A 12497-nucleotide genomic window follows, 5' to 3' on the forward strand; every position below is an offset into this window, starting at 1 on the left:
ATTTTCTTCTTATTTTAAAAGTTGTATTTCTGTAAATACTCGTCAGAAACTTTCCTTTTCTGCCATATTTCCATTGAACTTTTACTTTTAATGTTATTTTAAAATAAAGAGTCCCTGCGATTCATGAGTGTCCTTGTTGTTCTCGTGTTCACTTTAAGCAAGCATGATTTAAAGTATTGTTGTCACGTTCGTTCACGTTAGCATTTTTAATAGGGTTTGTTTACGGCATGAGTGAGCATGACTTGGATTCCACACAGAGTACTTGCGTAGATTAAAATAACATGACATTTAACTTACCTTAAGGCATGTTTACAGTTAGAATTTTCTCTAACTTCCTCTCTCACTTCAGTGTGTACAAACACTTTTTGTGAGTTTAACTAGTACAGAAACTATGGAGCAAAAGATCGTGTGTGATGGTATGTGAGTGTAATATCAGGACAGAGGAAGTGGTAAGACTAGGCAGGTCATGCCCTATATACCTTTTCATGGTATATATTTTCACAACTTATATATTAAAACTTGCTTATTTTTTTCAATACTCTACGTTGTGGGTATGCAGTATATGTAGTTAAAATTGCAAAATGTTAAATTTTTCGTGCCTCCAGGTCCACATAGAAATGATATGCTTTGTAAACATCATGTGTCGCTTTCTTTATCAATGGCAACTGCCTGACTATTCCAGAATTGCTTCCTACAGCAATGAGTATATTGTGTATTTGCATTTGTAATTTTATTTTCACCCATTTTATTCTCTCTTTTTTAACTCAACTACCGCAATACGTTGAGAAATATACACCCATGCCAACATCCGAGAACTTACAGTTATTAACAAGTCTAGCATTTCTGCTTTGCTGGTCATCTAATTGATACAACATAATACATTACTGTGTTTCAAATAATATTTTCAAAACAATTTTCTGAGATTCAAACGCTCTCTTCAATAATAACAGAAATAACACAATTTCATTTCCGTATCACCAATAACAATTGAAAAGTGTGAAGAAATACATTCATCCAATTTTCTATCCATGTGTAAAATTATGCTCTTAAAGGATATTGTAAATGGACTGCATAATGTTATCCAAAGTTCACATAAGAATAAAAGAAGGTAATTCAAACCTTCCAAAAACTTCAATCCAAGACAAGTACCAGTACGAATAAGAGTATGTACAATATCATTTCACTAAAAAACGATGGGTTTACGATGTTCCCTAACACCACTCGAGACTAACAGTGTCAATGAGTTAGGTAGTGTTACGTAAATGATGTGAAAATCTTGTTTTCCAAACTGGACCCCATTTTCATAACGCTTGCTTTTTAAAAGACTACAAAAGAAATTCGTGTCTTCGTTCGTCTTTTCAAAAGGGCAGAGGTCCAGTTTTTAAGACTACGCGCAACAGAGTATTTCTTCTGCTTCTTAAGATCTGGCTATTATCCAATGTTTGAAGTTCATGTGCTATTTAAAAACATCTATTTTTGCAGCGCTAGTTTACGTCGTTATGAAGGAGGCTAAGAAATTGAGTCTGGAAATTTTTGAATAAAGGTTACTTGTAGGTTAGTCAGCTATAAATCTCCAAGGAATTTTTTGTAAAGTTATTACAATGCCAAAATAAATATGTATTTTTTACAACAAACTTACAACGAAATTCAGATTCTAAACGTTTTTAGAATTATTATCAATCCATAATGTGCAAACTGCACTAAAGTATTGCCTTTCACACGATTCCTTCGTCGTAAGGAAAGTCTTGGCTAATTATTCCTGTCTCTCTTGACTACAAAGCATTTTTTGTTTTATTTTTCAAAAAAATCGTTTTCTTGAACAATACTTAATTAATAACAATAATAAAGTATTTTCTAAAAATATTTTGTATTAAAAATATACCGTACTGGAGTGTTCATAATTTTGAAACTTGTAGAAAATTGACATTCGTTTTACGTTAATTAGGAAAAATTGCATGCTTATTCTGGAATCGTAATGCTTTCGTAAATAAAACTTTGAAAACTTATAGATGTTTAAAGTTACCTTCAAAAATCTTCAAAACTCATTTTTTAGAATCCTTTCAATAGTACAACCTGCACTGCAAGAATAGAAGTTTTTAGATGATGAAATTATAGATAAATTTCGGAAAGAAAAAAAATTACTATTCTTAAAGAGAATTATGAAAAAAAGAGGTAAAATTATTGTTCTGTTTGTTATCTATATTTTTAGGCTCTAAAATCTCACGTATATTAATACGAGGTTACCTTTCATGTTTACATTGCCAGTGGAATAGAACCACTCGGCAAACACAGTAGTTAATTTGATGAAGCTATATTTGATTAATTTTGAACTTCGCGCGAAGCTACACGAGGGCTATCTGCGCTATCCGTCCCTAATTTAGCAGTGAAAGACTAGAGGAAAAGTAGTTACTAATCACCATTCACCATCAACAAATAGTGGGGTTGACAGTAAAATTATAACGCCCCCACGGCTGAAAGAGCGACCATGTTTGACAGGGATTCGAGCCCACGAATCTCAGGTGGCAATTTGAGCGCCTTAACCATGGATATGTTTTAAAAAAAAAACACACACACACATACCTTTCATGTACATAGATCAGAGGGAAATGTGTTTGGCCTTAGATTGTAAAGAGTAAAACAATAAAGAAAAACGTGTCGCTCAAAGCAGCAATTTTTAATAACTTATAAATAAACAAGTAACACATAAATAACTTGCACTGAATTTTTAAATTTGCAATAATTCTAAATCGAGCAATAAACGAATATTTCACTTAACTCCAATGAGGGGCAAATTTATTTACGTAGAAAGTTTTAAAACTACCTAGTATTTATTTTATGCTTAAATGTTCATTATTGTTTTGTTTGTGGTTTATTAAACACAAAGTAATGAAACCTGATTTTGAGCAGTGTAAGTCTTCAGACAAACTGTTGAGCAACTGTAAGAGAGAAGAAGGAGGGTTAGAGGACTACATTGCATAACCGAGCCCTTGTTTGAATCAGTGTAGGGCAGAGCGTAGTATAAGGGTTAGCGTGCCAAATTTTGGATCTCTTGCCTCGGCATTCGCGCAGTGTCACCGAAACACATAAACAAATAAATCGTGCCTGCACTTTATGGCTATGAGCGCGTTATAAGGATAACAGTGAAATTCCACTGTTTCATCACACAAGTGTAACCCAAAAGCTGGCAGTGGGTGTTGTTAACTAGCCGCTCTCCCTCTATCGGTTTAAGCCTCCCCCCTTCAGTGGCACAGCGGTATGTCTGTGGACTTTTAATGTTAGAAACCGGGTTTCGATACCAGTGGTGAGCACAGCACAGATAATCCTTTGTGTACCTTTGTGTTGATTAACGAACAACAATAACTATCGGTTTAAAATTCACAACGGCTAGCACATGAAATCCACAGGTATCTTTTTACGAATATTCGAAAACAAACCAAAACAAATAAGTGATTCGGTTTCAAATCTCTCGGTATTTTACGTTATTACAGAGTGAAGACGTGAAAAATTCCTTTGTTTCGTTTATTCACTCAGGGCTTCATAATGGCAATCTGATCTATCTGTCCTAATTTTTAACTGAAAGGCTGAAAAAAAGGCAGCTGATTAGCAGTATCCATAGGTAAATATTGAGATACTCTTGTATGAAAGTGCCGAACACGATTTTTCCGCAAAAGAACGCGGATCATGGATCGTCAGATTCACAATCAAACACATTAACTGTGAGGGCTACGCATGCGTCAGACGTGAATAGAATAATTTGCAGTGAGATATTATTCTGATTTACTGAAATACAATTACCAATGTGAGGCCTACCACAGCTACTCTCTTGGAATCTAGATCATCAAAAAAATATAAAGTAATAAATCCATAAGTGTATGTGTGTGTTTCTTATAGCAAAGCCACATCGGGCTATCTGATGAGCCCACCGAAATCCATAGGTTTCCCTAAGAATACGTCTTGTACACATACGTGTATATTCAATTATCAAAAAGATGTTTGATGATTAGTTATACATATTAACACGTGTAGCTCATTACTTCCAAATGGGATCCCTGAATTTCTAAGTTTTATGAGCCGGCTTCGAATTCGTACAATTCCAGAAAATATTATCAGCACTTTAAGATGTGGGTGCGTTATTTGAGCAGTATTTTGCTTCTGACTTATTGTCTTTTCTCTGGTCAGTAGCTCAAAAGTAGATAATCTTAGTAGTTTTGCCATAAACGCATCAAAAAAACATTTAGTGATATCAGTGTTGAAAGCAAAACTTTGATAAGATTTTAAAATACATAGACATTGAAACGTTACCTGATTTGTTACATTTGGATTTTCCAGGCTCAATTCAGGATGTCCTCCACGATATAGAAGAAAAAAGTTTCTATACCTTTCGTTCTCCAACATGCTCGTGCCGACCGACCAAAAATTCAGATAACCCAGCATTTTACTGAGAAATTACTTAATACGTTCTACTTAAAATTATTCCAGATCGTTTACAAAACTGGTAGCGTAGAGAATAGAATATATTTTATTCATTTCACTCTATTGCCACATCTTTATGTGACGTGTGGATTTAGAAGAAGCATACCCAGAATATCAGGGCTTGCAATGTAGTTCTTTCTGGTTATCACTCGTTTAAAACACATCACGGTTATGTTTTACACTAGCAGGTAATTTTAGGACCTCGCAAAGGACGTTGGGTTGGAAATTGAGTGACTACGCAGTACTTACATAGCTGGAAGAAGCATTTATATCCAGTTAGATAGGACTACGTTCCTCTCAAAGTTCTAACACACCAGCAGTGCCCAGTCTTCTCAAAAATGCCTTCCGATGGAGGTCAGAGTCACCTTATTTCCTTCATGAAGGATTTCATTGCTGGAGGAATATCAGCAGCAATATCCAAAACAACAGTAGCACCCATAGAGAGAGTAAAATTGTTACTGCAAGTTCAACATGCATCGAAACAAATTACCGCCGACAAACACTATAAAGGTAGGCATTAAAAAATTAAAGTTCTATACTTTAATATATAAAATTCCATTCATGTTAATTCGGATAACCCAGAACAATGGAAAAATTACTTGTTTTTAGATCTAATTTATACTTCACCTGTGAAAAAAAAAATTTATAAAACTTTGCACTTAACCATATTGAAGTAAAAACTGTTAAAATATACTTGTGTATATAAACATATGTTTATATAAGAAATGATTAAATCAAGCACTAGATTACTTTTAAACAACACTAAGACCTTTTGATTTTAATTATTCACTTTATAATAATGAATATGTTAAACAAATACTGTTTAACAGTATTTATCCTACACTTTTACCATCTTACAACGTTTCAGTCAACAGTAGAACACAATTAAATTATTAAACAACGAATATATTATTGAAATTTATTTCAGACTTTTTTGTTATCTTTCGACTGTTAGTGATAACGGTTTTACAGTATACGATTCTGAACGCGTTGTGCTTTATTTTTCTACTGCTGTTTGCATTGAAGTAAATTATATATTGACAAAAATTGTTTTTAATTCTACACATTAGAGTGATAACTGTGTAATGAAATTTAAAGAAATGACGTATATGACGAGATTCCAATCAAGAATAATCAAAGAAAAGTTAAAATAAAGGGGCTTTAAAAAAAAATAAAGTAATCAAGAAAAATTTTCAATAAAGGGGCTACAGAAAATAAGTGACAAAAAAGTTCGAATAAAAGTGATCGACAAAATAAAAGTGATTAAAGAAAAGTTATGAAAAAAGGCTCTGAAAATCATATTTCATTGTAATGAATCAGTTACAGTTGAAACACACAGGAAATCGCTAATCGATGCATCATTTATTGATACATCCAACAATAATCGTACATACCACGAAGCCCCCCGCTAGTACAGCGGTATGTGTCCGGATTTACAACGCTAGAGTCAGGGGTTCGATTCCCCTCGGTGGGCTGAGCAGATAGCCCTTTGTGGCTTTGCTATACGAAAACCATACACACACGTGCCATAAATAAGGTGAATTTTGAGTATCCTGCTTGAAATGAAACAAAAATACATGAATATGTTTTAGTTCAGTTTATTTAATTCGATAAAAATCTGGGAATGTTCTATTTCAATTAAACGGCTTATTATCTCGTGTTTAACGAACTATTAATTAGTGAAATTTTAAACTACTGTATCAGATGTACATTAAGTTGTAAATTGAAATTAGTCTGTATGTAATCATTTTTAATTAATTTTTACTCAATAGCATTAACGTCCACGCGTGAATTTGCAATACATTCATAATTAAATATGTCATTGATTTATGCAAATACTGGTAATACTCCAAATTAAAACAGTTTGGTTGTTGTGTTCTCTTTCCCACTTGTAGGAATGATCGACTGTTTTGTTCGTATTCCAAAAGAACAAGGATTTTTAAGTTACTGGCGTGGAAACCTAGCAAACGTCATCAGATACTTTCCCACACAAGCCCTCAACTTTGCTTTCAAAGACAAGTATAAACAGATTTTTCTGGGTGGAGTTGACAAGAAGACCCAGTTCTGGCGTTATTTTCTTGGTAATCTAGCCAGTGGTGGAGCAGCAGGTGCAACTTCTCTCTGTTTTGTCTACCCTCTTGACTTTGCTCGAACCAGGTTAGCTGCTGACACTGGAAAAGGTGCAACAGAACGGGAGTTCACTGGTTTGAGCAACTGCTTGGTAAAGATCTTTAAGCATGATGGTATGATTGGACTGTACAGAGGCTTCAATGTCTCTGTTCAGGGCATCATTATTTATCGTGCAGCATATTTCGGCTTCTTTGACACAGCAAAGGGCATGTTGCCTGATCCCAAGAACACACCTATCGTAATCTCTTGGTTGATTGCACAGACAGTGACCACGGTTGCAGGTATTATGTCGTATCCTTTCGATACTGTCAGGCGACGTATGATGATGCAAAGTGGAAGAGCCAAAGATCAGAGAATGTACAAGAACACCATTGATTGTTGGGTGAAGATTGGTAAAACGGAAGGTGGAACAGCTTTCTTCAAGGGTGCATTCTCAAATATTTTGAGAGGTACAGGTGGTGCTTTGGTGTTGGTTCTTTATGATGAAGTGAAAAATTTTATCTTCTGACATAATTAAATTAGTAGTCGACCAATTATCACTCTAGAACATTCTGTTCCATTTGTTTTCTTTGAACAGATAGTAGGGACCTCGAAAGAACTATTTTCAATCGTCAAAAGATTAATAACATAAGACGTAGATGGCATTTTGACTGGTGTGTGTGCGCTGTATATCATCTTTGGGAAATTATCCTAAGTTGGTCCACTTTTAGTAAAGTTTAAATACGATACAAGTCAAGCAACTTAGATCCTTGTTAAGATTTCTGACACCATCATCGTGCAAGAACATTTTATTAATCAGGAGAAAATGTTGTTTAAAATTACAGTTTCAACTGAATAAATTATCTGACCTACAATGTTGTGTTGATTGTTCACTCGTCATTGGGATTTACCATTCATAATCCTGTTCTTCATCAATTTTTCCAATTTGGTATAACAATTTTTAAATTTTGTTTTGGAACACATTTTTGAACAGTAAATAACACTTAACATTATTCAATGTTAGAAAAACATGTAGATTCAAGAAGTATTGACAGAAGTGAATTAAAAACTCTATAACTCAAGCGTGTTTGCTCCTGAAGAAGAAAGTTCCATCTTTCGAAAGCCCTTGGATTATAGGGTTTTCATTCACTTCTTAACATTATGATTTTCTTATACATGTGCACCAAAATTTAAAGTTTAAGCGTTTTAAATTGGATAAGGGTTTACTTGTAGTTATAAAAAGATTTAATTCAAAATACTTAACAAAACAGATTACAAAGTTTAGAATTCCAACTGAAAACAAGTATATAAAATGAAACTCAAAATATCTGTAAAAAATGTAATGAGGGTTGCTCCAGTTTACGAGGGGAAAAAATACCGTTTTAACTGTGGCCATATGTATGTTTCTATAAAACTGCAACAAAATTATAATCCAAAACCGAGTTAAAAAGGAAAGACTAATAACACAGTTTCACAGCAAAATTAAGTACTTTTGGAAAAACACTTAATATATTTCCAATCTCTCCACAAGGTTTGTTTCTTCAGTTTTAACCGGGATTGTTATTTTTTCTTAGATTTACATTATTTCTCCTGTAAAGAACTTATGACCTATTACAAACGTGGCACTTAGCCAGTCCAGATATAAACATTTAAAACCAGGTCTGCGCCAGCCTAGCAACAGAAGCGAAAAATAGAACTAACCCTATTTTCTGTTCTTAGTGGTTGCCAAGTGTACACCACTCCTCCGCCAAAGTGGATGACGTCAGAGAAAGAGACGGAAATGCATACGAACTAAAGACTACGCATTTCTTGTTCACTTTGTTGTACAAAAGCGAAAAGATTTGACGTAATGTGTTACGTTTACATAGATATACGGATATAGCACAGAAATAGTACTCGTGGGACAGTGATAACTTGATCCTGATTTTGAAAACGAAAAGACAACAAAAAGGAAAAACGTGGTTAATGCATAAATATCTGAATTACGAGATGAACTATTCTTAAAGCTAATGAAATTACGCGGTGTAAGAACCGACTGTCTTCGTTCTGCCTCGGAATATGATTTGTATATGAAACGTGTGAACTTTAGCCCGACCTCTTTTTGTTTGTTAATCTATCATCCATTTACTTGTTACTTCTTTAAAATGTTAAATATAATTTATTACGTGTAATCATAATGTTTTTTTCAAGAACTATATTAATAATTGGATTTTGGGCGAACTTGATCTACCTTCAGAACCTGTGTGAAAGTTAGAAGAACGGTGTTAGTCATGGAACTGCTAGTGTTTTAACGAACATCTTAAACAACAACAAAAAAAAATTATCAAAGCTTCCATGTGGAACGTAATTAATACAAACAGCGGCCATATCAAGTACCCCCTCTACATAAAATAAGGGGTTAAAACAGATGAAAACTGTTTTAACGTACAGCATTATTTTATAATTTTTCCCTTAAGTCAAAATTTAAATCTTAATTCCATTACAAAAAGTACAACAAAACACATTCATATTTGTTTTTTGTACTTTAGACATGGACATGTAGCTACACATTTTATATCCTGAAAGTAAATGTAACTACACATGAATGAAGAATTTTATTTAGATAGTGCTTTTAACGTTTTGTTGTTAAAAGTGCTTCGTCTTAATTCCTTTATCTTTTCATTACACCCTGCATAATTTCTTTAAGTGGTAACATAATGTCTGGAGTTTTCAGAAGATCGTTGGTTACTATGAAAAGAGAGTTTCAATGTGGAAGCATTATTACATACTTTGTAAAGTGGACATTAATTTAAAGCATCTTCAATAGAGGCATTATTACCTTCCGTCATTGTTGTAGGGCATTTTACTTTCTATATATGTTTCTAGAGAACAAAGCTATGCTGTTCACTGCGACCAATCGAACTTCGAATTTTAGCGATTTAAGTCCTTCAACCAACCGTGGAGCTAAAGTTGAACAAATATGTAACTTATGATACATACATTGATTCTTATATCACACATTTTCAGTGTAGGCACATACGTGTAATTGAAGCCAATTACTTTATAGATTTTATTTGGAAACGGTTCATTAGCATTAATGAAGGATAAAACTCGTACATTTTGCGAAATCTAGGTTGATAAATAAATCATTAATGTTAAAACGTTGAAAATGAATTAAGTTTACTTATATATAGTTATATTTACGAATAAATAAGCTATTCAAAATGTTATGTCCCTGACGTAATGGCTACAGCTCTCCAGAACTGAATCAGACGTACATATTATATGAAAAAGGCAAGGTCACGCCCTTTCTCGTATTCCTGCGTACACTAAATAATACTAGACACGTAGAAATACATGATAAATAGTTGCGGTGTAGTTGCGTAAAAGATGCATTTTGTGAGTACGTTTTAATGCAAGATGTAGGTGTTGGCAGGGGGTGGGGGGAATTTCAGATTGTAACATCAAGGGTGAGAAAACAACTTTTGTTGATTGACTAAGGCTGTGACGATATCTTATGTTAAATGACCAATCAGATTACATATTTACTGACATATAGCTATTGCTTTCACAATGAACAAATGATATTAAGAACAGGTGGTTTTATCCTCTTGCCCTAACTAAAATGGTGCCTGGGGTGCAAAACAACTGCGATGTTGTCGCACATAATCAGAAACTTTGTTTTTTGGAATGCTTGTGGTAAGTTTTAGTTCTCTCATAATTAGGGACGACTAGCGCAGATAGCCCTCGTGTAGCTTTGCGCGAAATTCGAAAAACAAACAAACAATTCTCATAGCTCCGAGCTGGATATTTGCGAAACGGATCGAGTGGCCCTGTAGTAGTGTAAGCACGCGGTGAGCACGTGACTTTTAGATAAACATTTGAGGAAAAATTTCACTTCGTGGAATGTGGTGACGTATTGTACAGATGTTTTTTTTCATATTACAGTCTCAAAAAATGCGTTAAGTAGGTCAAACTCATTATCACACAACGAAAAAAAAAATCTTACAGTTGTAAATAGCTTCTTACACATTATTAGTGGACGATAACTTGTCTTCAGTTTCACTTTACTCATTGATATTTTCGTATCACCCTCTGCTTTACTTCCCGATGGGTCAGCGGTGTGTATGGACTTTCATAGGTAAAAGTAGTATAGAAAACGATGTCAAACAACAAAATACTGATGTGTACCATGAAAACGAATCCGGCCAGTTTGTAAACAGCAAATGTGAGCAACTAAAACATTCATCAAAGCAGTTGATCCGAACTGAGGCTGTCTGAAGGAAACCCAGTGTGAACACTGTATTATTAAGGGCCTTAGCAATCTGAGATTTGCTGGTTTGAATCCCATCAAACAATTTCGCCTTTACAGCCGTGAGGGCGTTATGATGTGACGGTCAATCCAACTATTATTTGGTAAAAGAGCATCCCAAGAGTTGGGTGTGGGTGGTGATGACAAAATGCCTTCTGCCTAGTCTTACACTGCTAAATTAGGGGCAGCTAGCGCAGATAGCCCGCGTGTAGCTTTGCGCGAAATTAAAAACAATTGATAGAACAACTGACAATTGTACTATACGATGTATAGTCATGTAACTGTATTACATGTCATTTAACTGTACTAGTCACCTCGCTTCTGAAGGGAAAACTATAGACAAGGCATCTAATGAAACAACATAAACAACCAACTCTTTGGCTACTATAACAGAATAACAATATTTGACAGTCATTATTATAATGATTGTTTTCTTTTTTGAATTTCGCGCAAAGCTATTCACGGGCTATCTGCGCTAGCCGACCCTAATTTAGCAGTGTAAGACTAGAGGGAGAGCAGCTCGTCATCACCCCCCCCCCGCCAACTCTTGGGCTAATCGTTTGCCAACGAATGATGGGATTGACCGTCATATTATAACACCCCACAGCTGAAAGGGCGAGCATGTTTGGTACGACGAACCAAAAGCCCCAAAATGCGAAACTTGATTATCATTATTACTTATGCAATTGGACACGAACTGTGGATCCTCAGATTCACAAACCCACCTGGAATTTCACAACATGTACGATGGACTTTCAGCCAATAATAAAACTGTCGATAAAAAAACATGATGTTATGATCATAAATATAGATTTACTGTAAAGGTATTATGTGGCACGCCTTCGTCAAATTTTTTATATTTCTTACACCTACATTAACGATCAGTACCATAAGCAGCATTGCTATTTCACACACACAAAAAGCTATCCAGAATTTTTTGTTTGTGAAAACTAAACTACCAAAGCTATTAACCACCGACTCTAATTATGAACTACTTACAGAAAGGAAGAAAGCCTATCAACAACACCCTGCAATTCTTTATCCACTCTCATACACATCCACAACTCATAGATGAGATGAAAGAGATATCTCGTTGTATCGTACGAATTCGACCTTAGACAGCCAGTTTTGAGTCTCTTAATTCTTCGAAAAATTATCCAGAGATAGAATAAATTTAAATTAGTTTTAAAATAAATAAAAATAACTATCGTTTAATGCGATACAGTAACTACGAAATAAATAAGTAAAAACTAGATTTACTTTTGTTTCTCATAAATTGTCATATTTTATAATCGTGCTCACGTCCTTGTAATTGTCAGGTTTACTAGTTTTTTCATAAATTGAAAAAAAAATTATTTCCTCAATAACTTATTTCTAGATTTGTTTATTTGCTTCTAATGAAGCACAAAGCTACACAGTGGGCTATGTATGTTTTGCCCACCATAGGTTTTGAAACCCAGTTTCTAGCGTTGCAAGTCCGCAGACTTACCGCTGATTGATAACGCTAACTGCATGGGACGAACTATGTAATATCACGTGTAAACTGTACAGTGACACAGGAAAAAAACAAGCTCTCCCAGTGAGAAATAATGGTGCAATTCAACAGTATATAAAGTTACTGCTG

General features: G+C 34.5%; 1 protein-coding gene across 1 annotated transcript; it reads left to right on the forward strand.

The window, feature by feature from the left end:
- Nucleotides 1-4730: 4730 nt before the first annotated feature.
- Nucleotides 4731-7457, forward strand: LOC143234229 (ADP/ATP translocase 3-like). The gene is made up of 2 exons (XM_076471431.1): nucleotides 4731-4983; nucleotides 6369-7457. Exons 1-2 carry the CDS (start codon nucleotides 4812-4814, stop codon nucleotides 7109-7111), a joined length of 915 nt encoding a protein of 304 aa, XP_076327546.1. The 5' UTR covers nucleotides 4731-4811; the 3' UTR covers nucleotides 7112-7457.
- The last annotated feature ends 5040 nt before the right edge of the window (nucleotides 7458-12497 follow it).

This window comes from Tachypleus tridentatus, chromosome 12 (assembly GCF_004210375.1).
Source record: "Tachypleus tridentatus isolate NWPU-2018 chromosome 12, ASM421037v1, whole genome shotgun sequence".
NCBI classification, from domain to species: Eukaryota; Metazoa; Arthropoda; class Merostomata; order Xiphosura; family Limulidae; genus Tachypleus; species Tachypleus tridentatus.